Source organism: Diprion similis, chromosome 4 (assembly GCF_021155765.1).
Source record: "Diprion similis isolate iyDipSimi1 chromosome 4, iyDipSimi1.1, whole genome shotgun sequence".
Classification (NCBI taxonomy): Eukaryota; Metazoa; Arthropoda; class Insecta; order Hymenoptera; family Diprionidae; genus Diprion; species Diprion similis.
In genome coordinates, this window is record NC_060108.1 from 6,144,025 (window position 1) to 6,170,299 (window position 26,275).

General features: G+C 41.1%; 1 protein-coding gene across 2 annotated transcripts in view; it reads right to left on the reverse strand.

The window, feature by feature from the left end:
- LOC124405411 (arylsulfatase B) overlaps positions 1–26,275 on the reverse strand; it is a 247,540-nt gene that overhangs the window by 21,908 nt on the left and 199,357 nt on the right. For both annotated transcript variants that reach the window (XM_046880285.1, XM_046880284.1), the window contains one exon: positions 18,140–18,413. In XM_046880285.1, the coding sequence (XP_046736241.1) occupies positions 18,140–18,413 (274 nt within the window). The remainder of the gene's footprint in view (positions 1–18,139; positions 18,414–26,275) is intronic.

Genomic DNA, 26,275 nt, shown 5'->3' on the forward strand with positions numbered 1-26,275 from the left:
TGTTGTGTTGCACTGCACCCGGTGTGTGGTCTGTTGCGTTTGGTGGCTGGCTTGTGTTCTCTTTCTCTCACCCCGTCTGTCGTCTCGTCTCCGGTCTGTCTTTTGGTCTGTCTTCGTACTGTTCTTAACAAAAGCAAACAAAAAAAAGGCGGTCCTTGTGGTGTGTGTATGGCTGTGTGTGTGTGTGTACGGCTCTATGTGTGTGTCGTTCAAGTTTTTGTCTTATCGTTTTCCGCGTTTCCGGTCCTGTTTCTTTTTTTGTAACTGTTTCTTTTTCATTTGTCTTTTTCGTTTTGGTGTGTTTGGTCGTTTTGTCGCGTTGTCTGTGTGTGTCCTAACTTCTATTACCGTCCCTGTGTCGGAGTCCGTGTTTGTCGTCTCCGTTTCTGTGTCCCTTTCTGTGTCTGTGGTCGTAGGGTGGGCTGGGTCGTATGCGTTTGTGGTTTGTAAAGTGCGTTTAGCCTGTCGTGTGTCGTGTGTCTTGATTTTTTGTGTTTTTGGGAAGGGTGGGTAGTCTGTTATTGGTTGTGTTTTGTCTGGGTCTACGTGCAGGCCGTGTTTGTCTATGATGTATCCCAGATATTTAACTTGTGAGCACCCGAATTCACACTTTCCTGGGTTTATTGTTAATCCTGCTTTTGTTATTCTGTCCAGTATGTGTGCGAGTCTGTGTATGTGTTCCTCGTATGTTTGTGTGACTATAATGATGTCGTCTAGGTATGCGAATGCATATGGTTCCGCGTCTGCACCTATTAGTTTATCGAGTAGTCTTTGGAATGTCGCGGGTGCGCCTGATAGGCCGTATGGCATTCGTTTAAATTGGAATAACCCTTTTCCCGGTACTGTGAATGCTGTTATGTGTTTGCTGTTCTCGTCTAATGGTATTTGGAAGTATGCTTGGCTCAAGTCTATTTTTGAGATGTATTGTGCTTGTCGTAATTTGTCTAGTATTGCTGTCATGTATGGTAACGGGTATGCATCTTTCCGAGATACTAAGTTCACTTTTCTGAAGTCTAGGCAGAATCTGTATGTATTGTTCGGTTTTTTTATCATGACTATTGGACTTGACCATTCGCTGTTCGAGGGCTCTATTACGTCCTCTCTCAGCATTTTTTCTACCTCCTCGTAAAGTGCTTCCCGTATTTTCGGTGATACCATGTAATATCGTTGTTTTATTGGTGCGTGTCCTTGTGTGTCTATTTTGTGTTTGATTAAGTGTGTGAGGCCTAGTTGTCCCGGCGGTGTGATGATTTTCTCGTGTATTATTGATTGTAGTTGTGTGTGTTGTGTTTGTGTGAGCTCCTGTATGCTGGCGCACGCTTGTGTTTGTAGTGGTTGTGTGTGTCTTTGTGTTGAGTGTGTTTGTGTGCACCGGTTCGGGTCCGGTCGGAAGTCTGGTGTGGGTAATAGTGTTTTTCTAGTTTTATTTTTTTTCTCCGGTTTTCCCTGCGTGTGGATTTGTGTTGGGTGCGATTGCGTGTATAAATTTGGATTCGGCGGGAAATTCGGTGTGGGTAATAATGCTTTTCTGGTTGTAATTTTCCCTTCCGGTTTTCCCTGCGTGTGGGTTTGTGTTGGATGCGGTTGTGTGTATAAATTTGGATTCGGCGGGAAATTCGGTGTGGGTAATAATGCTTTTCTTGTTTTATTTGTTTCCTCCGGTTTCCCTTGCATGTGGGTTTGTGTTGAGTTTGTTTGCGATCTCCGTGCGGTTAGTATTTTTCTTGGTTCTGTTTGTATCTTTTTTTCTTTTGCTTCCGCCTGTTGTAATTTTTCCGCGGCTTTCGCTTGTTTTGTGTGTGTTTGTGATGCTTGGTCGTGGGTGATTGGTTGTGGGGTTTGTGTTTGTGTTGCCTGTTCTCGTGTGGTTGCTTCGATTGGTGTTGGTAATTTCTGTGGGTTGTGTGTGATGTTGTATTTTAATTCTGGTTGCTCCGCTATTGACCATGTATTTTTTTCGTAATTAATTATCATGCCGAACTCTGTTAACGCGTCTACGCCGAGAATGCATGGTTCTGCGAGTGTCGTTACGGTGCCGAGATGTATGAGTTTTGTGACCTTGCCGATTCGCAATGGCAGCATTGTAGCTCCGCTTATAGGTGTTTTGGAGCCGTTCGCTGTGCTCAGTGTTCTGTTCGGTGTGTCGTATATGTCTATTTGTGCTTTGTGTATTAGTTTGATGGTTTCCGCGCCTGCATATGAGTGAGATGAGCCTGTGTCTATTAACGCGTTAAATTCGAAGCCTATCATATCCACTCGCACGTGAAATCTTGGGTCCTGTGGGTCATTGTGTAATGTGTATGTTGTGTAATCGGGTGTGTTGGTGTTGTTGTTTCCGGGAGCTACCTCCACCCTGTTTAGGTGTTCCCTTATTCGTTTCCCTGGTTTTGAGTGTGGGGGCATTCTCGTCTGAAATGTCCTGTTTGGTTGCAGTTAAAGCATCTGCTTATTGCTGTGTTTGTATTTGTCTGTGGTTGAATGTGTTGATACGGTGGTCTGTACTGTGTTTGGCGGTTCGCTGGCAGGTTGTAGGTTAACGCTGGTGGTATGTTTGGTGTGGGTAATAATGCTGCTCGTGTTTGTATGTGTGTTGCTATCCGTGGTGTGAATGTGTTTGTGTTTTGGTATGCTGCTGTGTAGTTTTGTTGGCGGGAGCTTGGTGTTTGCGATCTAATCGTTTGTTGTCTGGTGTTTTCCCATTCTACGTTTGATTCCCACATTTTCGCCGCGTTTTCTAGTTGGTCGAAGTTTGCGAAGTCGTATGGTTTTATATACGTTTTGTATTCTATTCTCATGTTTCGGTATGCTATATCTAGTTGCTTGTGTATTGGGTATGGGGGTATGAGTTGTGTAAATAGTGTTCTTATTGCGATGAGATATGGTGTGATTTGTTGGAATTGTCCCTGCATGTAATTTCTTATTTTGTGTTCTAGTCTGTCTCTGTATTGTGAGTCCTGGAATGTGTATAGTAGGTCGATCTCGAATTGCGCGCGTGTTTGCCATTTTCCGCGGTTTAAGCGGTACCAGTTTTTCGCATCTCCGTCTAAGATCGGGGTTAAATTGTCTATTAGTTGTTTGTCCGTCATGTCGTATCCTGTCTGTAATTCTCTTAGGTTTTCTATGAATTCGTATGCATTTTCGTTTGTTCGCCCTGCGTATGATATTTTCCACGTTTGTATGGTTCGCATTGGTATTGTTGCCTGCTGTGTGTTATTCATGCTCGTGTTGTATGTGTTTACTGGTTGGTTATGCGTGTGGTGTGTTGTTTGTGCGTCGTGTCGTCGTGGTTCGTCAAAGTCTATCAGGTTGCGAATTCCTGCTAAGTTGAGGTTGTTTGTGCCCATAAATGTATCCGCGCCTATTGTTGGGTGTGTTAGTCTGTTTTGTGGCTGGATGGTTCTGTTACTGAGATCGTGTAGTGGTGAGATTCTTAGTGTTTGTGTGAGGTCTATTGGTTCGATTCGTCTCGGTTGTATCTGTGTGCTGTGCAGTGATTCGCTAATCGGTTCGTTTATAGGTGCATCTAATAGGCTTAACTCGTGGTTCATTATGTTTCCGTCGTCTCGGAATGGTTCGTGAACTTGCATCCGCTGATAATATGGGTATTGTGTGTGCGTCCCCTCGCCTGTGTTGTGGGTTTCGCGCGCGTCGCCGTGTACCGTATTGTTTTGGTTCCGCGCCCGGGTGTGTGTGTCTGTGTCGTCGAGTGCCGAGCCGTGCGGCATGCTGTGTCTTCTATTTGACATTATTTTGTTTTGATTCTGTGTGTTCGTGTATATGTGTGATTTTAACCGTTCCTTTTCAAATATCTCGAATATTCTCGTCGTGATTCTACTTTGTTAGACTGATTAATTTGTGTATTGTCTCGTTTCTCGTCTCGATTTTTGGGACTTAATGTGGGTGATTTACGTTGGGCGCCAATTTGTGACGGGAGGTGAATCCCGCACTTATTTGGGGGGGGGGGGGGGGGAGGAGGGAGACGAGAGACGGGGAAGAGTAACTTTACGAGCCGGCGTCGTGGAAAATCAAGGGTATCTTATATTTGACAGTTAACGAATCTTAAGAGCTAATTTGACAAAATGGGTCGGTCCCGCGTGGCGGCTGGTCACGCCCCAGCCGGTTAGCGTGTTTCTTAAATCTAAATTCTTAAAACTAGTGAATTAGTGCTAATGAACGTGTGAGTGAAAGGGGGTGGATGTGTGTGTGAGCGTGTGGATGTGTAGGGGGAATGGGGGGGCGTGTGTGTGTGGATCGGAGGGGTATGCAGTGTGTGGATGCAGTGATTGGCAGTGGCGGTGCGGAGCGTGGTTGGTGCACGGTAGAAGGGATGTAGTTCAGCTGACCTTTCGTTTCGTAACTGGAGCTTCTGGGCGTCCGGCGTCGTACGTCGTTGGCACAAGAGTGCCTTCTCCGGCCGGCCCGGCGCGTCTTCGGGTGCGCCCGGGCCGGTTCGGCATTGTTCGGCCCCGCTCCGCGGGTTTGGGGCTTATTGTGACGTGCACGCGGGGTGCAACGTCACAACCTATGATAACCGAAAACCACTTTTCGTGAGTCGGCGCAAGAGAAGACCGACGTCAATTCCTTCTCGACGACGTATAAAACTGGAGTTATCTCCGAATAAAACTGAATGTCTCCGAATTTTCAACAAACTAATATGATCTCGACTGAACAGGAAAAGACGTATCGGCTATTCTTGCGTATCTATCACGTAAAAAAAATAAGGTCATTTATAGACCGATTTGATGTGGAATTTTTCATATACCTATACGAACTTTTTCACGGTGTGTGGATCATGAGCGAAGTGCACGACAGTCAGATGGGTGATTCATATTAATAGTTTTCTATAGGGTACAATATTGACATACTGTCGACAATATTTATAAGACTTAAGGTGCATATAAGAAATTACCGGCATGCATAAAAGGTCGGTAACAAATGTCGCCAAAATGAGATTTCGGTGTTCTTCGTAATCGAAAACAAGATTAGCTGCCATTTCGTCAATTCACCATCAAATCTCATGGGACTGGGCTCAAAATGTGTGTTTCATGACCGCCGAGTGGCATCATGCCGGATAGTTCAATCAATTCAGTGTAACTGTGAAAATTTGGCCAATTTCTGTGGGTGGTAACAAATCTGTAATTTTTTTTTCTTCATTTTGAAAAAGTAAAAAGACGCTCCACTTTTCGCCAAAATAAGGCATTAACTGCCCAAGTTTCACTCCGATCGCTTGAGCGGTATAGGAGTTTTGCATCCCAGCGTTTTCGAGGTGTACAACGGGTCTTTATATGCACCTTAACACTAAAAAAATAACAATAACCGTAATAATGATAATAATATGATAATACTAATGATATGTGAGTATTATAAAAAGTTTGTCTTATCAAAGTACAAATCGGGTTACATAAATAATCATGTGGACGTTAAGGGGGTTTTGCCGTCTAGAAGCTTGGTTTTTAAAGTAATTTTCAGGAATTATTTTTGCGAAAACTGTCAATCCTACAGTGCCTGGGTTTTTTACCCATAATAAGACATGTTTCAACTAACACCCCGAATTTCTATGAAATACTTTATTGAAATATATACAAGTTATGCACTGTTCTTCAGGTTGTGGCGTAAGACGGTCGTCCAATTGGGCGCAAAGATTTTGGTGGTTCTAGTCGTGGGAAACAGAAAACCAAAATTTTTTTTCAATCTATATGAATATAGTTATCGTCTGATCTAGATCTAACCCAGTACGAAATTTTTCATTGGAATCGCAGCCGTTTGAACATTAAGTTTTTATTTTTTTGGAAAATAATCAACGAAAACATGACGGCAGGGCTAAAATATTCGAGCTTTCGGTTTCATTCTAGGTCACACGAGAGGTGACAAGTCCGTCGAAAGGTGTGCAAAACCAGAAGTCAATCGGTCCGATAGTTTCTAAGAAAAACGTGCGCCCGACTTGAAAAATTTCGTTTCAAGCTAAACGCGTTAAAAGTTTTCATTGATTTGAAATTGAATTGAGATTGACTCTTGAGAATTTTCTTAAGTTATATCGGTTATAAATACCTAAAATTTTGTCATTATCGTTCACATCAGAAAGCTGGTAAGCGTTTTCACCTAATTTCTTATTAATTCTATAAGGTCCATGGAAAATATGAAAAAATTTACTTGTCAGTTTATCTAAGGCACTAGATTGATGTGGAATTTTTAATAAAACTAGGTCATCTATGTCAAGCACGATTTTTGATTTAATTCGTTGGTGTTTTTTACGGGTATTAAAATTTTTTGTCAGTGCTTCATTTGCCAGCATTATTTTTACATTAAACGGTTTATCTTCACCTAAAGGGAACTTTACGATTTGTTCAATTTTATCATTCGGTTTTTTGTTAAAATGTAATTCTAGCGGAGTGAAGCCTGTACTATGATGGGTAGTAATGTTGAAAAGTTCTTCAATTTGTTTCACATACATAGCCCATTTTGTATGTTTATCTGCACAAAAGGTGCGAAATAAACGGCCTAGTTCTTTCATGACACGTTCTGTAGGGTTAGACTGCGGATGTCTAATTGAAGAAAAACATATTTCAATTCCCTCTTTTTGTAACATTACTTTCCATTTACTAGATGTAAATTGGCTTCCATTGTCTGATAAAATTCTTTCTGGCTTTCCTACATTGACAAAATAGTTCTTCGTTAATTTATTTATTGTGCTCAGAGTTTTAGCTTTTTTCAGTGTATGTAGTTTGATATATTTTGAAAACGCATCGATTGTTACTAACAAATACTGCACACCCCCCGTCGATTTAGGTAATGGTCCATAATAATCTAATGTTAATAATTCGTTAGGTTTTTTCGCAGATACTTGATTAAATTCTCCTTGCATGCTATACGTTAACGGCTTTACTCGTTGGCATAGATGACACGACACTACAAACTTTTTAATATATTGTCTCATGTTCTTCCAATAATAAAATTGTGCAAGATAACTGTAAGTTTTGAATGCACCCACATGACCTAATTTGTCGTGCATGGTAAATACTAACAACGAAATCAATTCTATTGGTATCATTATTTTCCAGTTTTGCTCATTTGCTTTTTTATGAAATAGTATGCCTTCGTGTAATTTATATTTATCCACATTAATTTCTTTTAATTCCTTCTGCCTAATTAATTTTAACTGAGTATCTTCCATCTGTAATTTTTCTAGGTTCTTTAAATTTGTCTTTAGTTGTGGCTCTAAATTAAGTACGGCTATTTGAAAAAATGTTACTAGGTCTGGAGAGTTTGTTATTTGACTGAGAGAGGATACTATTAGTTTTTTGTGTTCTTTTGGTGCTGAAAACCCACCTATGTTGCGGCTGAAAAAATCTGCTACGATATTGTCTTTACCTTTGCAGTATCTTATTGTGTACATATATTGTTGCAAGTACAAACTCCAACGCATCAGTCTATCATTTTTAAATTCAGTTTCCTGTACAAATGTTAAAGCTTTATGATCCGTGATTATTTCAAATTCTGCACCAATTAAATATGTTCTAAATTTTTTTACCGAGTATAGGATTGCTAGTATTTCTTTCTCAGTCGTAAAATATTTTTGTTCAGCTTTTGTTAAACATCTACTTGCCAAGGATATTATTTTCTGATCTTGGTTTTCGTCAGTTTGGAAAAGCACACCACTTATTCCTATATCACTGGCATCTGTCTGAAGTTGAAAAGGAACGTTAGGTATATAATGATGTAAAGTCACGCAGTTCAAAAAATTATTTTTTAATTGTTGATATGCTAATGAATGTTCAGGTTCCCAATTCCATGAATTTTTATTACTTGATAGATCACGAAATGGATTGACAAAATTTGCGTGTTGAATGACAGATTGCCTGTAAAAATTGCAAACTCCAAAAAATTGCTGTAATTGTGTTACATTTTTCGGTTCAGGAAATTCCTGTATTACCCTAAGTTTCTCTGGGTTTGGTGTTATCCCATTTGGTGACAAAACAAACCCAAGAAAAGACACAGATTCGCGACAAAATAGTGATTTGTTAAGTTTCAGTGTAAAACCATATACCATTAAACGATCAAATATAATTTGCAAATGATTCAAATGTTCATCAAACGATTCAGAGGTTATAAGAAGATCATCTATATATAAGTTGTCAAAAATTCAGAAAAGTTATCGCCAATTGCTAAATTTAACGCTCTTATAAATCCACTCCCTGCAGTCTTCAATCCAAATGGAATTCGTGTAAATTGGTATAACGATGTATTATGTAAGAAAGCTGTATATTTCCGTGATTCTGGAGCTAAAGGTATTTGCCAATAACCTTGCGTTAAATCGGTTGTTGTCATAAATTTAACACCATGGTGTTTATGTATTAATTCATCTATCGGAGGTGGAGTCTCATTGTCAGAGTCAATAACCTTATTTAGAAATCGAGCGTCGAGACAAATTCTAATATTTTTATCTGATTTGTGTACGATTCTTAACGGATTACAATAAGAGCTATTGGATCTTTCTATGATTCCTGCCTCTAACATTAACTTAATTTCTGCTGCTACTGGATCTCTAAGCTTTAAAGGGATTGGATATGATCGTCTTATATGAGGTTTGTCATGTTTTAGTTTTATACTATGTTCATAAATGGTTACGCATCCTGCTTTGTTCGAGAATAACTTTTCATACTTCGATAGTAAATTAACTAGAGCCTGTCTTTTTTTGCTATCAATAATCGTAATTGAATCCGCGATCGTTTGGACCCGCTCTAAAAAATCGGCTGTCTCATCAATTTCTTTCAAAGTTACATTTAAATTATTCAGAACTTCATAAAAAAAGTTGTGGTCTTCTCCTTGATTTTCTATCTCGATATTTTCCTCTTCCGCTATTATTAAAAAATCATTTTGACATTTATCATAAAATATCTGCACATTTAAATCATCATCTCCTTTGCAAAAATTTTCATCAACACCATTATTTCCTAAGTTCAAATTATTATCATTATTACTACATCTAACCTTTTCAACAAAAGCCGCTTCTAATTCAACTTCAATATCATTATTCACGATTTCGTTATTATCATTAAGCAAAGTTTCGTGCATCATAACTTCAGGATCATTATTATCATGTAAAGCTTCCTCCACAACTATTTCAATATCATTACTATTTTCATTGCCATTAACTAAGGTTTTTTGTGACACGATTTCAATATTATCATTATTAAATTCATCATTATCAAGTGAAGTTTCTTCCACAACAATTTCAATATCATTATTATCATTAACTATTCTAACAATATTATTTGAATCAATTTCTTCCTCAATGAGTATAGTTTGTTTATTACTTACTAAATTATTTTCAAAATTATTGTTCGAAATTTGAGCTTCCGGTTCTTTGATTTCATCAACACCGATATTACTACCGATTGTCAAATTCTCATTTTGCTCTGCTTCAAAGATTTTAATTTTTTCAACTATGATCTCTTCTACTTCTCTCTGCTGTTCTGGCACTTCTATATTTGAAATTTTAATACACATTTTATTACAAATTAAATAAGAAAGCAATCTTTCAGAAGAGGTCCACCCGTACGATACTGACGACGTACCCAGCAAACTCCCATTAATTACCATCGTTTTTTTATTATAGTCCAAAATCGCTCTGTTGATTGCAAGCCAATCATTCCCAAATATCATTTCATTCGTCAAACCTGGTATAACAAGAAGTGAACATCTACTCACAATATCACCAATTTTTACTTCGATTAGAATCTGTTTCTTTACTGGATTTGATTTTTTTCCAATCGCTGGTATTACCAAGACATTGCTAACCGGTAAAATGTCAAATTTTTTCTTACTTTCTAGACGTCTAAACAATTTTTCGGATATACAACTAATTTGACTTCCCGTATCTACTAAAATTGAAACTGGAATACCCTCAATACTACCAAAAATAAACGGACATCTATAAGATTGACTCGACTTTTGTGTTATCTCATTAAATACTAAATCTACATCTGAAGTTAGGTCCCGTTCTATATCTTGAGCATATGAGGAGCAACCCGATGTTGGACCTAGTCTCATCGTGTTGCAAACTAGTTTAAATGTTGTCTGTTCTGATTTGAATTCGAGGCATTTACATCATTATTACATAAGTTACTGTTATTAGTACCTACAATTACAGGTGGAGGATACTGAGTGTTCGGAAACGTTGTATTTTGATTATAATATGGATAATTACTTGGAGGATTGTTTTGCCAAGTTGTTGTTATTGGTTGACTATAAGTATGACGAGGATAAACTGGTTGTTCTATTGGTAAATATTGATTATGATTACCTTGATTTCGTACATTTGGCAAATTTGAATATTCAGAGCTGTTTTGGTTTCTATTCATGTTACTCCTATTGTTTTGAGTATTACTACCTTGTATGTATGAATGAGTATTCAATTGATTCGGATTGTTATTGTACTTTTTTTTATCCCGCTGATCGTCTTTTTGTCTAGCTTCATACCCAGCATCTAAGATTGACAAAGCCTGTACTATTTCATTTTCTTTACTGAAATCAGCCAATGCAAGTGCATCCCTAACTCTTACTGGCATTTGTTGGACTATCGTAAAATTAAGTTTATATGTATCTAAATTTGACAGACAAAACCTAGATTGTTTTATTTGTTGGTAAAAGTAATTTTGTAAAGTACCGTCTTGTGAATTATACCTACGAGATCGCCACTGCTCTTCGGCCTTAATTTGCAATGGTATTGAGAAAAACTTTTTTAAGAAACTGTAAGGAGATGGGTTTCAAGCACCTGTAGTGCGTGCGGGCCTGTTACCCCCACGCACTGTTACCCCCACGCACTACCGGGCTACATTGTAATAAACGACGTGAGCCAGTCCGACTGAGACACGATGCCAACAACACGTGTCTGATAATTCCCTACCCATAACATAACATGGCGCAGTCGGTAGTGAAAGACGATACTTTCCAAAAAAACAAAATTCATTAGAAATCTCCGAGAAGACGTTTTAAATCATTATTGAAATCTCGCGTGCGGAACTCTCGGAAAGTACATACACGGATCCACACACTAAGAAGTCGCGGCAAGAAAATGGCAAATGAGTATAGAGGTGTCCCACCCATGTCAATGGCTGACAATGTAGCAGAGAACTGGCGAACATGGCGAGCCAGATTTGAAAATTACCTGGTCGCCTCCGAGGTAAACAAGAAATCGGAACCTACACAATGTGCGCAGCTACTACATTACATTGGCGAAGAAGGATTCAAGATATATACGACGTTTTCGATCGCGGAAACAGAAAAGGACAAATTACAAATCCTTTTACAAAAATTCGAAGACCATTTCTTGCCGAAAGAGAATTTGGCGTACGAAAGGTATCAATTCTTCTCGTACCGCCAGCGTGAGGGAGAGACGTTGGAGCAGTTCATCACGGAGCTCAAGAAAAAAGTCAAAAAGTGCAAGCTAGGCACTCTCAACGATGAGCTGATCAAAACGATGATCACCTGCGGAGTCATCGATGGATCAATAAGGGAGAAATTACTCCAAAACGACGAGCAGACTCTTCAAGACGCAATAAACCGCTGCCTTATCATCGAAAAGTCGAAGGAAAGAGCACAAGAAATGGAACACACACTGACGACAACAGCCTCGGTTGACGTAATCAAAGGACGGAGCCGACGCACCGACGCAGAACATCCCTCAACCTCAGCTAAGTTTATAAACTCGTGCTCGAATTGCGGCTATTCTCACGCGTTGAATAAATGTCCGGCATACAATAAGACGTGTAATTACTGCAAAAAGAAAAATCACTTCGCGGAAGTTTGTTTCAAAAAGAAAAATTCGCATAATAACGATCGCAACGTAAATGAAATCAAACACGATTCTGACGCGGACGAGTATCTATTCATAGCGCAGGTCAAAACACCAAACGAGAAAGAACGCTGGCAAACAGAGCTAGGGATTAACGGTCACAATGTCGAATTCAAAATCGATACGGGTGCAGATGCGAACATCCTGCCACTGCAAGTTTTCAAAAAATTGAGCCTCTCTGAAAAACATATAGAAAAAACTAACACGAAACTAAACAGCTATTCAGGCGAAACGTTAAAAGTCGTAGGCAAAAGCGCGATTAAATGCCACAAGAAAGGCCAAAATCATAAAATAGAATTCTTTGTAGTTGATACGATAGGAACGCCCCTTCTGGGTCGGAGAACAGCAGAGGAAATAAATCTCGTGTAGAGAATATACTCAATCGAAGACAATAAGTATGATGAAATTCATCGACAGTACAAGGACGTGTTCTCAGGTATAGGATGTATTGACAAACCGTATAAAATCAAACTAAAGGATAATGCCACACCGGTAATCCATCCTACGAGGCGGGTCCCTGTGCCGCTACGGGAAACTCTCAAGCAAACGTTAGACACACTAGAGAAAGATGGAATTATTGAAAAAAAAGAGGGTCCGTCAGAGTGGGTGAATGCTCTCGTACTCGTAAGGAAACCGAACGGATCCATGCGAATTTGTATCGACCCGAAGGAAATAAACAAACAAATCGAAGTCGAACCCCGACAAATACCAACGTTCGAGGAAATTATGAGTAGAACAAACGGAGCAACCGTGTTTAGTAAACTCGACGCGCAATCTGGCTTTTATCACGTTCCACTCGACGACGAAAGTGCCGAAATTTGTACGTTTGGTACACCGTTCGGAAGATACAAATTCAAAAGGATGCCGTTCGGTATAAAAACGGCACCCGAGGTCTTTCAGGACAGATTTAAGCAGATCTTTGACATAGAGGGCGTCGAAGTATACATTGACGATATCTTCGTGCATGGTAAAACAAAAAAAGAACACGACAATAGGCTTAAACAAGTTCTGGAAATAGCCAGACGTTGCGGCGTTCGTTTTAATCAGGCAAAATGTGAATTCGGTAAAAAACAAATAAAGTACATCGGTCATGTAATTTCCGCAAATGGTATTGCTCCAGATAACGCGAAGATAGAAGCTATTCAGAAAATTCCCGTGCCACAAAATAAAAAAGAGTTACAAAGACTCATCGGTATGTTGACATATGTTAGTAAGTTCGTGAATAATTTCTCAGACAAAACAGCACCGCTGAGAAGCTTGTTAAAGAAAGATGTAGTTTTCGTATGGAACGCGGAGCATCAGAGAGCATTCGAGGAATTGAAAATAAGTCTTTCGAGCGCGCCGATATTACAGTTCTATGATGTAAACAGGGAGACGACACTGTCGGTCGACGCTTCACAGGCAGGTCTAGGAGCCGTTCTGCTACAGAATAAACTTCCATGCGCGTATATGCCGCGAAAGCAATGACCGAGACTCAAACGCGATACGCACAAATAGAAAAAGAGCTCCTGGCAGTTTACTTCGGGTTAGAGCGGTTCCACGACTACATATACGGAAAAAAAATTATTGTCGAATCCGATCACAAACCGCTAATCCCGATCTTCCAAAAACCGCTAAACAAATGCCCAGGTAGACTCCAAAGAATGTTGGTACAAATACAAAAATATGATGTCGAGATGGTTTATCGTCCAGGCAAAGAACTTTATTTAGCAGACGCGTTGTCGCGGGCTTACGACAAAGACGACAAATTCATAGGTTGGTCGCGAGAAATCGAGGCACAAATATGCTCGGTAAATTTTGTGAACGCGACGCCTCAGAAAATAAAACAGCTTATAGAAAGCACCGAGAAAGACAGCGAGCTGAGAGCGCTAAAAGAAATAATTCAAAAAGGTTGGCCGAACAACGCGAATAAATTGCACGATAAAGTAAGACCGTACGCGCAATATAAGAGCGACTTGGTTGTCGTCGACGGCGTCATTTTTAAAAATGATTGTATTGTGATACCGACCGAAATGAGGCAGAAAATAATTGATAAAATACACTACGCCCACCTAGGTATAAACAAATGCCTCAAAATTGCGCGCGAATCAGTTTTCTGGCCAGGAATTTCGAACCATATCAAACAAGCAATCGGGAATTGTTCGATCTGTATTAAATATTCAAACTCGCAGAACAGAGAGCCGCTTCAATCGCACGAGATTCCGGAGTTACCGTGGAACAAGATTGCATGCGATATATATGAAATTAATGGCCAGAAGTACCTGTTAGTGGTAGATTATTATTCGAAATATCCAGAAATCGCACAATTGCACCGGGATATGACAAGCGGAAATGTCATCAGGCAGCTCAAAACAATGTTTACGATGCACGGAATACCGTTGACTGTAGTATCCGATGGGGGAACGCAATTCACATCACAAGAGTTTAAAACGTTTGCTAAAGAATGGGAGTTTGACCATATTATGTCATCCCCAACGTATGCTCAGTCCAACGGTATGGCCGAAAGACACATACAAACCGTCAAAAGAATGGCAAAGAAAATCATAGAAGAAAAAAAAAGACATTCAAATGGCGCTCTTGCAATACCGTAATACTCCCGTCTTTGAAGATAAGTCTCCCGCCGAACTTTTAATGTCGCGCAGACTGAGAGGTAACCTGCCGAATTCATCGCTCAAATTCGAACCAAAAATTGTAACGGAAAAAATAAAGAAACTGATCTCAAGCGAACAAAAAAAACAAGCAAAATACTATGACAGGAAAGGAGCCAGAATCCTTCCCGAAATCTTAGACGACACAAACGTCTATGCGCAGCTGCAACCAAAAGGCTTGTGGCAACCGGCTAGGGTCATAAATAAAACAGGTGACAGACGTTACACAATACAGACAGAAAAAGGGAAGATACTGACAAGAAACAGGAGATTCCTCAAAATGAGAGGGACCGAAGAGAAAAACAAAGATCGCATCCAAAACCCCACCACAGCCAACAGCACCGAACCGACCTATTTTATTCCAATATATCCCGAAACAGACACAGAAACGGACACAGACACAGAGACAGACTCAAATAATGACACAGAAAACGACAATACAATTGCAGAGACGTCTCTTGAAGGCGACGAAAGCGTTATCTGTCTAGAGTCCCCTCCTGGAAACGAAACATCTCGCGAGACTGACGACACTCTATCGGAAACCGAACAGTTCCCGACAACAACAGTCACGACTCGCGGCAGGGAAATCAAACGACCGGACCGTTTTCAAGCAGAGTAAGTTAATAAAATATGAAGTGTATGTTAAGAAAGAAAACCAGGAAAAACAAAAAAAAAAAATTTAAAAACTAAAATAAACAAAAAAAAAATCTCGATGTATTTGCTTTAGCAATTAAGCTTGAAAAAGGAGGATGTAAGGAGATGGGTTTCAAGCACCTGTAGTGCGTGCGGGCCTGTTACCCCCACGCACTGTTACCCCCACGCACTACCGGGCTACATTGTAATAACCGACGTGAGCCAGTCCGACTGAGACACGATGCCAACAACACGTGTCTGATAATTCCCTACCCATAACATAACAGAAACCATCCTCAAAATCTTTTAAATCTAAAAATCGTCCTCGACATGATTCTATCCAAGTTTTAGCTCGACCTTTTAACATACTTTCTACAGTAAATAGTTGACAGTCAATTGGAATATTTTAAAATTTCAAGTAATTTTTCATATCTTCCAGGAATTCTTTCGGATTAACTCCTTCTTCCTCTGAAAATTCCGGGGGTTTTAAATCAACTCTCAATTGTTGCAAATTCGCTACCAACCCACTGATTAAATTACTATCACTACTTGATTGTTGAACGACTCTACTTTGTTTAATTCTTTCTAATTCTATGCGCTGTAGTTCATTCTGCTTACGTAACTCTTGCAATTCTTGAGAAATATTTGGATTCTGCTGTTGCTGTGTGTATGAGTCATCAACCATTTTTTTCAGATCCTTCATTGTTTCCAACTTCTCACGCAACTGCTTTAGTTCCTCCTCCATCTTTCCTTGTTTGTTCGTCTGTTTCGTCAATTGTTGCTGTTTTGATTTTAAACTGCTTGGTGACGCTAACGCCTTGTCTCGAGACCTGGTTACAATGGGTGAATGCTTAAGAGGCATATAGAAAAAAAAATATGACTAAACACAAACATACATTATCCAGCTTTAAGTTAATCTTTAGTTTAAATTTGTTCGGGCGCCATTTTGTAACGGACTAATCGCGCTACTTGTTTCTTTTTAAATATGAATAAAAATAAAGAATAAAGAAAGAAATAATATTATGGGACTTGTGTCTCTATTTGCAACATGTTTTTTTTTATGTAAATTATTGTCAATGATGTAAAATTAAAATATGTATACTAAAATAAATAAAGATGTAAAAATAAAAGATGTATACTAAAATAAATAGAGATATAAAAATAAAAGATAAATAGTCAAATAAATAGAGACGTAAAAATAAAAGTATATAGTAAAATAAATATATATGTAAAAATATAACAAAAAAGAAAAATATATAGTAAAAATAAAAAATAAATGTAAAAATAAAACTTATCCGTAATATGCCTCGTGGAATTATTTCTCGTAGTTGTCTTTATGTAACAATTTCACCTCCGTCATTGTATCTCGCTCTTCGTTTTTATTTAACCGATGATGGCTTTTCGTAGTTTTGTTTGTTTTTTTTTTTTTTATATTATATATCTATCTTTTACGAATAAAGGGTCTTCGCCACGATTATCAATTTCAAATTTAAATCATTAGTGTCTATTACGGAATTTTCACTTTCGAATGAAATGCTCTTTTCGAGTAGGCACCTTTATTCTGTCTGGTCGACCGAGGAGTGAGAGCGAGGTTTTGGCGAAGACCGATATGGTGAACGCACCCACCTAGGTCAAGCCTGATGCCTATGAAGCTGGCTAAATTATATTTACGGGCGGGCTTATTCAAACTGTTACAGGTTGGCGCTCGAGTTGACTACAGCTTAAACCTGTAACGCTAGGGGCTCTGAGTTCGCACATCACAAGTAGTTTTCAGTTCTTCTCTTCTTATTGTAGTTACATTCAAATAAACACTTTAGCTCTGTCATTATGGGTTCTCCACGTCACCCTTCCCCTAAGGATCCGACAGATACATAATATTTATGCATGTATAATTTATATTTATTCAAACTAAATATAAAATAGGTGTAATACATATGGCTACTGTAAAAATTGACCCCCCACCCCCGATCGCCACAACACCATACCTGCGAAATTCATAAGTCGCCGGGCCTGATTGGGGATCATTGCGCGTCGAGAGGGGTGGGAGGCGTATTTTTGGAAGGAAATGATTTTTGATTTTTTTATGAATAGATTGTAAATCTTAAGGGCAGGTTATTACGCGAGATGTTCTTGGTTCCTATATTACACGAGTTTATTTAATGTTCTCCAGTATGTATATTACAAGAATGGTGTAAGTACTTTAGCTCTTCGACCAGCACAGATCAAAGGCTTCTATCTTCTCGTATAAATTATCGTTGAGACAGACTGCTCTTCGGGGTGTCGTGCCTTTCTTTCGAGTGGAAAAATGGTTTTCCTCTCGTATCCTCTCGTAAAATCGTATATGTAAGTGATATACCCACGGTATATCTCACGTATATGTATCTTATTCTAGTGTCGCCTGTTACATATGGTCAACCGTCTTGATTCCACTTTCCTTTTATGAGTCTTTCCCGCGATCTATAGCTCTGTCCATAAATCCGCGGATAAGTCCACTGACAGATGCGACTAGCTGTTTTACCGACCGGAACTCTTGTCTCGTGCTATCTTTCGGACATCGTCGGCAACGTCCAAGATCCCTGATTATTATAATTTCAAGGTGAATAGAGACTTGCCAATTATCAGAATTTCTTCAAAACCATGCGGTTTTATAGTTTCAACGTAAAACACCAATTTTTTGGGGTCTATCTGTTCGGAACTGTGTATAGCCTTTTTTGGACAAAAGGTGCCAAGGCTCAGATTTCAATCGACATAAGTGACACACACCCATATGTCGGAAATTGCACGATGCAAAATTTTGTCGATTTCGATTGATTTTATACTTTCATCTAAATCGATTTCTTAAGAAACATCCAATATGGCGTCGAAAAACGTGTAGATGCACCGTTTCGGAGATACACAAAAATTTTTTCCGGCCAGTACACTTTAACAAGGGTCCCCTTTTAATTTCTACCATACATTCGTGAACTACGCTAGTTTACTATCAGGTAAGATATTTAATACGTACACACGAGCAAGGTTATTTTTTTCACACGGATCTTCATGAATCCGGAAGAGGCATGGAGCTTGAAGTGGTTTGCAGGCTGGCAAGGTGACGTTCCTAGGAGTACATCTCACAGACGCTTTTTCACGAATGTCGCGAGCTCTTTGTACAATTATAACAAGACCCACACTTGCGACAGCTTGACCAGCTCTACTTGCAATGACCACATCAATATTATAAGCATCCTCTCTACCTGAAGGTCCATACCAATCATCCCAGGCGCCATTGTAAGTAGTTCCTGCACGAAAAAAAGAATAGAATAGAATGGGATTCATTATTATCCATATCAATGTTGGACAGAGGTTGCAGTAAGGTACAGAAGAAACTTAAGGCCTTACATACGTCTAACAGCGCCAAAAATGCGCCACAAGAAAATTTTTTTTAGTAAGGATAACAATAGAAATTAGTGTGTGGGGACACAAAATTTTGGGCGCTGGCACTCTGGCAGCGACGTGTAAAGCACCTGTAATTGGGCATAATCGTAGTCGACAGATCAGAGTGGTGGAAAAGTTCCGTCGAGCCAAAAATCGGGAGTGAGTCAATTCCGGGACGGCGCAGCACGTGTGATTGCGAACAATTCAATTCCTTCTTCCCTTTTTGTAACTTCTTGATAAATATCGTTAACGGCAGCGAAAGTGCTTCATCCCTATTCCTCGCCATCGGCCATTAAGGAAAATTCTTTTCCAATAAAATATATCCCGACGAATAGGGGTGTCGTCCGGGATAGGGATTCGAGGTTGGAAAAAGACGACAAGAGACTCGTGTGAAATGATAAAAGTTTGGAAGTTCGCGAGATAAGTGACGAAATCGACATTGGCCGAATGGGTTCGGAAGAGCTGCGCCAGCGAATCGAAGAGTTAGGCCTGCCTATAAGTGGAGCAAGACCTCTGCTTCAACGACGACTTCGCGGAGCCACGAGGCCCGTGAGATGTTTGCAAGATGACGTAGAAAGCGACGGAAGTCGTGCGTCGACGGGGCACGGAAATACGACGGCCGAAACGACGGTGCTGCTGACCGCGACCCAAATAACGATATCGACGAATTGCCGATAGAGAAACTACCACGACGACTAAGACGAGTCTCGCTGAAAACCAGCTCAACGATGCAAACAAGACGATCGACGAGAGAGCGCGAAGAACTCAGCGATGAAGACGAATACGACGACGACCGAAAACGACGGGCAGCTGAGCACGATGACATCCAAAGACGACAACCGGCTGAGTACGATGACAATCGAAGACGACAATCGGCGAAAAGGACGCAGACGAATCTCACGTTTGAACGTGAAGACGTCTTTGACGACGTCGAAGAGGCACGAGACTTTCCCAGGTGGCGGTAAGAAGATTTTAAGACGCTGGATTGATAATTTCGAGGATGTAGCAGAAATATGTGGGTAGTCAGACAAACAAATGGTGATGTACGGTAGACGATTGCTCCGCGGTCTTACGAAATTATACATAAACTTTGGGTGTCCGGCGAATCGTGGTTAAGGACGAAAAAGGCGCTAGGAGAAGAATTTTCTTGTGCGACGAATAGCAATCAAATCCACAAGAAATTGGCCACGACGCAAAAGCTAAAGGACGAATCCTACGTGGAATACACATATCGGATGCTGTAAAATCGAAAATCGAAATCATCGAAATTGCCGTGTGTGCAATCAAGACGGAGGTGAAGGAGCTAGTGCGTGATTATCGACCAAACCAACCGAAGGATTCTGGGGTGAAAATGCGGCTCATGCTCCGTGACGATACTCTCGTGTTTCAGAGTCCGAGACGACTATCGATTGGACAGCGCGAGACGGTAAACAAAATTGTTTAAAATCCGAGGGGTGAAGGCATAATCAGACCGAGCATTTCTGCGTACGCCAGCCTGATTGTACCAGTCGAGAAAAGAACGGTGATTCAAGACTGTGTGTCGATTACAGATGTTATGTGCAACCGAGGCTGAAGGCATCGGTTGATTTTAACTTATTGAAAAATGAGGATAATTTCCGAGCGGTTAGAGACTATCCTCGTGGGCTTGGCTTGAATAAAGTCCTAAGGACACCTGTGATTCAGTGAATGATCGAATTTGACTCTTGAGATAACTCGAGGGGTGAACGACGAACGGTTTTATTACGAACCAAGGAATAGGTTAAACCTAACTTTAATATTATTTATTAAACAACACTTATTAGTATGCTACTCTAAACATTAACAATTGAATTCCTATGGTAAATTAGTAGGTAAGGGGTGCACTGTTAGAACAAGAGAATTAATGAGGCGAAGGGGTGAGTCCGAGTGTTTCCCCTAATCGTTCCGGGTCAGCTTCGGTTTGACCTCCGCCGGCTGTCCGGGTGCGACGATCGGTGTCTTGCCAGGGGACCGGGTAAGATGTATCAGCTGTCCTGTTTAGAGACCTTTAACTTCTTTCACGTCCCTGGTCTTACTTTGCCGTCACGTCGGCACCGGTGTTCCAGCGATTAGGTGCTGCCTCGGAAGGGTCTCGGGTAGTGGGGCACTTTGCCCACGGCACTCACCAAAAGCGGCAGGAGGACTGGCGGCAATCTCCGCGGTTTCGATAAAGAAACCTCGGGTTACCCTACTTTCAAAATTGTCTGCTGATGAGGCAAGGTGCAACATCAGCAGAATTGGCTGTATCGCGGTTCCTTTGCGTCAGCCACTTTCTTGTTCTACTTTCGGAAAAGCGACCATGTGCAGGAATGCGTTGACTGCGTGCCTGAGAAATTCTAGCAAATATTGGGAAACAGGGGCCGTTCGTAACACAGACAATTGAATCGGAAACTTGTGATCGACGAATTCGATTATGTGATCGAACATAGACCAGGAACGTCGATGAGGCATGTTGACGCGTTGAGTCGAAACGCAGTCAGCTCTATGCTCATCCAACGGAAGAACGACGAGGTGACGACGAAAATCCTGAGAGCGCGGGAATGCGACGAGGACGTGAAAAAAATTGTCGACGCGATCAAAGAAAAGGACGAAACGAAATCCACAACGAAACGCGGCATTCTATATAGAATCCACGATGCAGACACGCTGCTGGTCGTGCCGAAGACAACGTAGAACAAAGTGATACGTCAAGTGCACAAGAGAGAGCACTTCGGGTGGCAAAAGACCGGATATAAGCTATCGTGAGATTTTTGGTTCCCTCGTACGCGTGAACGTATCCAGGGGGTATTAAAAAATTGCATTAGTTGTATTTTGGCGGAACGAAAGACGGGAAAAGGGCAAGGTTTCCTCCACCCCATCGACAAGGGAGATGTGCCACTAGATACATATCACATTGACCATCTAGGACCACTGCCATCGACGAGTAAAATTATAAACATTTGTTAGTGGTGGTAGACGCATTCACCAAAGTCTGGTTTTACCTGGCTAAATCCACGACGGCAGCAGAAGTAATAACAATACTGCAGAAACAGGCGATAACGTTCGGAAATCCAAGTTGAATGATTTCCGATAAAGGGACAGCATTCACGGCAAACACATTCGAAGAGTATTGTCGGGAAGAATACATCAAACATGTGCTAATAACGACACGAGTACCACGTGAAAACGGACACGTCGATAGAGTCGATCGGATGATAATTCCAATTTCGACGGAAATGGCAGCCGAAAAACCAGCAGACTGGTACAAATACGTAGACCGAGCACAACAGGTAATGAATTCGTCGTTTCATCGAAGTATCAAAATGACACCTTTCAAGTTGCTGGTGGGTAAAACGGTGAAAACCAAGGACGATATACGACTCAAGGAAATCATCGAAGAGGAGTTATTGATAACTGTGGTGTCCGATGTGTGGCGCTAGTTGCCGGTCATAGAATAAGTTGATATACTGTGATATACCAGCATCAAGTAGATGGTTGAACGCGGAGTAACATAAGACATGTGTATCATTAACAACTCAATACATATATTCTTATCAGTAAGGTGTGAACAAGTTATTTAGTGAGTAAAGGATATAAAAGTGGCGACGAGGATAGATAGGAAAAGTAGAAGAGTGAGAACTGTAAATCCGACGCCAAACGAAAAGAAAAGTTGCCGCGGCTAACCTCGAAAGAAAAATAATAAATGGCGTCGATCATCGGTAACATCGAGGCGTTCAATCCAAAGGAGGAACCATGGGTGGCGTATCTCGAGCGATTCGAGCTCTTCGCCGAGTGCAACAACATCGCCGAAGAAAAAAGAGCAAGCACGCTATTGACGGTCGTCGGCGTCAAAACCTACAACCTAATAAGGAATCTCTGTACACCGGCATTACCCTCGAAGGGGACAGTATCGCAGAGTATATGGCTAATTTAAAAAAAGCATCTACGTACTGTAATTTCGGGGCGAGCCTGAACAATCACTTGCGAGACAGACTCGTAAGTGGAATTCAGAGTGACAGGTTAAGACAAATCTTGCTGTCGGAGACTGAATTGACATTGGATCGTGCGTTGGCTAAAGCAACAGCTCACGAAGCAGCGTTGCGAGACGCGCAGCTAGTCGGTCAGGAGAAGGGCGAGGGCGGCCATAAGATGCAGTATTCGCGACAAAAAGGCAAGAAAGGTGCAAAGAAGAGTGGTGAAAACAATTCTCGACCGAAAAACAACCTGGAGGAGCAACAAAATGATACCGAGTGTACAGTGTGTGGGCGCACAAATCACAAATTCGACCAGTGTCACTATAAAGTGTATTCCTGTAGCAACTGCGGACAAAAAGGTCACTTAAAATATTGTTGTAAGTCCAAAGGAAATTCGTCGGCGAAGAAAGAAAAAGACAATTCGAAACAGCAATCGCAGCACTATCTCGAGGATGACGAGAAATTCGGCGACGACGGGATGGTACCATTGTACAACTTGAGCCTCAAAAAAAGAAAATGCCCGGAGCTGAAAAAGCGCATCAAGGTGCAAAGTCAACTGTTAGAGATGGAGATCGACATCGGATCACCGTACTCGGGTATCTCATCGGACGAATACAACAGAAACTTTCGGCACTGCGAGATGGAAGACACTCGAGTGATCCTTCAAGACTACACCAAAGAACGAGATCCGACCAAGAGGCAAAATTAGCGTAGAAATAGAGTACAGAGGTAAAGTGAGTCGAGAGGTGATTTGTACGTTTTCGATGACGGAGGCCCTCCGTTAATGGGGAGAGAATGGTTTTATGAGCTGAACATGATTAATGAGGTATTAAAGTTCAACGCGCTGTCCGTTCACGATAAAATCGAAGAATTATGCAGTCGTTTTTCAAACGTTTTCAGGGAGGGTATAGGTACCTTCAAAGGTCACAAGATAAAATTCAGTGTTAAGCAAGAGGCGCATCCCAAGTTTTGTAAACCGCGGCCTGTTCCATTCACAATGAAAGAAAGAGTATCCAAAGAAATCGATCGACTAGTAAAGCAAGGCATTTTGAAGCCAGTCAAATCGAGCGAATGGTCTACGCCTCTGGTGATTGTTTTTAAGAGTAATGGTCAGATTAGAATCTGTGGGGACTACAAGATAACCGTGCTTGAGGTCGATAGGTACCCGCCCCCGCGCATCGAGGAATTGTTCGCGCGGCTACAGGGCGGTGAAAAATTCACGAAAATCGATCTTGCGCAAGCGTATCAGCAGGTTGAGTTAGCAGAAGAGTCAAAGAAAATGATAACTGTCAACACTCACAAAGGTTTATTTCAGTACGAACAAGTGCCGTTTGGCATCGCATCGGCGCCTAGTATGTTTCAACGAATAATGGAGCAAACCGATGCGGAGCTCGAGGGAGTAACGGTCTTCCTCGACGATATTCTAATTACAGTAAAATCAGATGAAGAGTATCTGGAAAGACTAACAGCGGTGCTGGCGCAACTGCAAGAAAACGAGTTAAGAGTACAAAATGCGAAATGTGATTTCTTTAGAGAATCAATCTCATATTTGGGTGACGTAATAGATAGTACAGGACTGCATGTTTCAAAGAAAAAAAATAGAAGCAATCTTAGACGTGTCGACTGACAAGTCGCAAGTTCAGAGCTTTTTGGGAATGGTAAATTATTACGGGAAGTTCATTACAAATATGTCGTCGACCTGTAACCCACTCTATAACCTCTTAAAAACAGAAACAAAGTTGCATTTCGATGATCAGTGCAAACAGGCATTTCGAAGGATTAAAAACGCGCTCGCGGGAGCAGAAGTGTTGGCTCACTACGACCCGGAATTGCCGGTGAAGTTATCGTGCGATGCGTATGGAGTGGGTGCAGTTTTAGCACACGAGTTTCCAAACGGCTCTGAACGCCCTATTGCGTATGCATCAAAGACCTTAACTAAGGCAGAGCGAGCGTATTCACAAACTGATAAGGAAGCGTTGTCGATTGTATTTGGGGTAAAAAGGTTCGACCAGTATCTAATAGGACGTAAGTTCACGCTGGCAACTGGCCATAAGCCGCTCGTAGCGATATCCGAGCCAAAAAAAGGGTTGCCAGTAATGTCAGCAAGTCGTTTGCAACTATACACGATCTATCTATTCAAGTTTCCAATACGAAATTGTATACATAAAAGGTGCGAAACATGGCAATGCCGACGGGTTATCGCGCTTGCCATTGCCGAACGATAACGTCAGCGAATAAACAGAAATCAAAGAGTACTCGTACCTTAATTATTGCGAACTCGGGGAACTGCAGGTCAAGGCACTGGACGTGAAAAGACAGACACTTAAAGATCCTGCCCTGTCACAAGTCTTGAAATATGTAATGTGCGGCTGGGAGATTGAGGGTACGGTAAATCCGGAGACGAGAAAGTTCAAAAGCCGTCAAAATGAAATAACGGTGGAGCAAGGGTGTCTCATGTGGGGTCACAGAATCATCGTACCGGAAAAGAGTTACACTCCTGTCATTTCGGAGTCGTGTGCATGAAAGCAACCGCGAGGTTGTATATATGGTGGCCCGGTATTGACAAGGAGATCGAGCAGATCGCACGCGAATGCGAACCGTGTAAACTCAAGCGTCCAAACCCGGCAAAAAAAGAGCTGCATGTGTGGCCATTTCCGGGAGCTCCGTGGCAAAGAATTCATGTAGATTTTTTAGAGCTACGAAAGGGAACTTAGTTCATTATTGTTATCGATTTGTATACCAAGTGGGTAGAAGTTTTACAAGTATCCTCAACCTCAGCCGAGCAAACGATTCCGATATTGCGCTCGTTGTTAGCAAGGCATGGATTACCAGAGACATTGATAAGTGACGGTGGTCCACCATTCACATCGTCAGAGTTTGACATGTTCATGAAAACTAACCGTATTACGCACGGACTCTCTCCTTCGTACCACCCGCCAAGCAACGGCGCGGCCGAAAATTCGGTGAAAACTTTCAAAAGTAAGCTGAAAACGATCCTTCGCGACGGAGTAAACGTACAACAAGCGCTCGATATATTTTTGATTGGATACAGGAACACGGTTCACTGCACGACAAAAGAATCTCCAGCAAAACTAATGTTCGGCAGGAATCTCAAAACGAGACTTGATTTGTTGCGAACCAATCTAAGGAAAACTGTCGTAGACAATCAGACTCGGCAGATAAAGAATTTCGGGGGAAGAAAGGCGAAAGAGTATACTGAGGGCGAAAGAATTCTTGTTCGAGACTATAGGTATCAGGGAAAATGGGTAGCTGCAACCGTCATAAAAAAAAAGTCGGTGCAGTAGTGTAAATGGTCAAGCTTAGCTCAGGCTTAGTCACGAAAAGGCATGCTGATCAGATGCAAGGAAATCTTAGCGATTCGGTAGCGAATCAGCAGGTGGAATTACAGAGCACTATAGAAACGAGCGAAAATCACGCCTTTGATGTACATCAGGCGGCAGTAGAGCCGATGCGAGGGGAACGGTCCGAGATTGTTACTCAGTCAGAGGCTAGCGCGCAGAACCACCGGGAAGTCATCGATGATTCTAGTCAAACTTTAAAAGAACCAAATATTGTTAATATAGAGACTAGATCAAATGTAGATCAAATTGAATAAGAAAACCAGTAGTTAAGCTAGATTTGTAAGTCTTACAGAAGTTGTCTGGCTCAAGAGGGAAGGGATGTGGTGTCCGATGCATGGCGCTAGTTGCCGGTCATAGAATAAGTTGGTATACTGAGATATACCGGCATCGAGT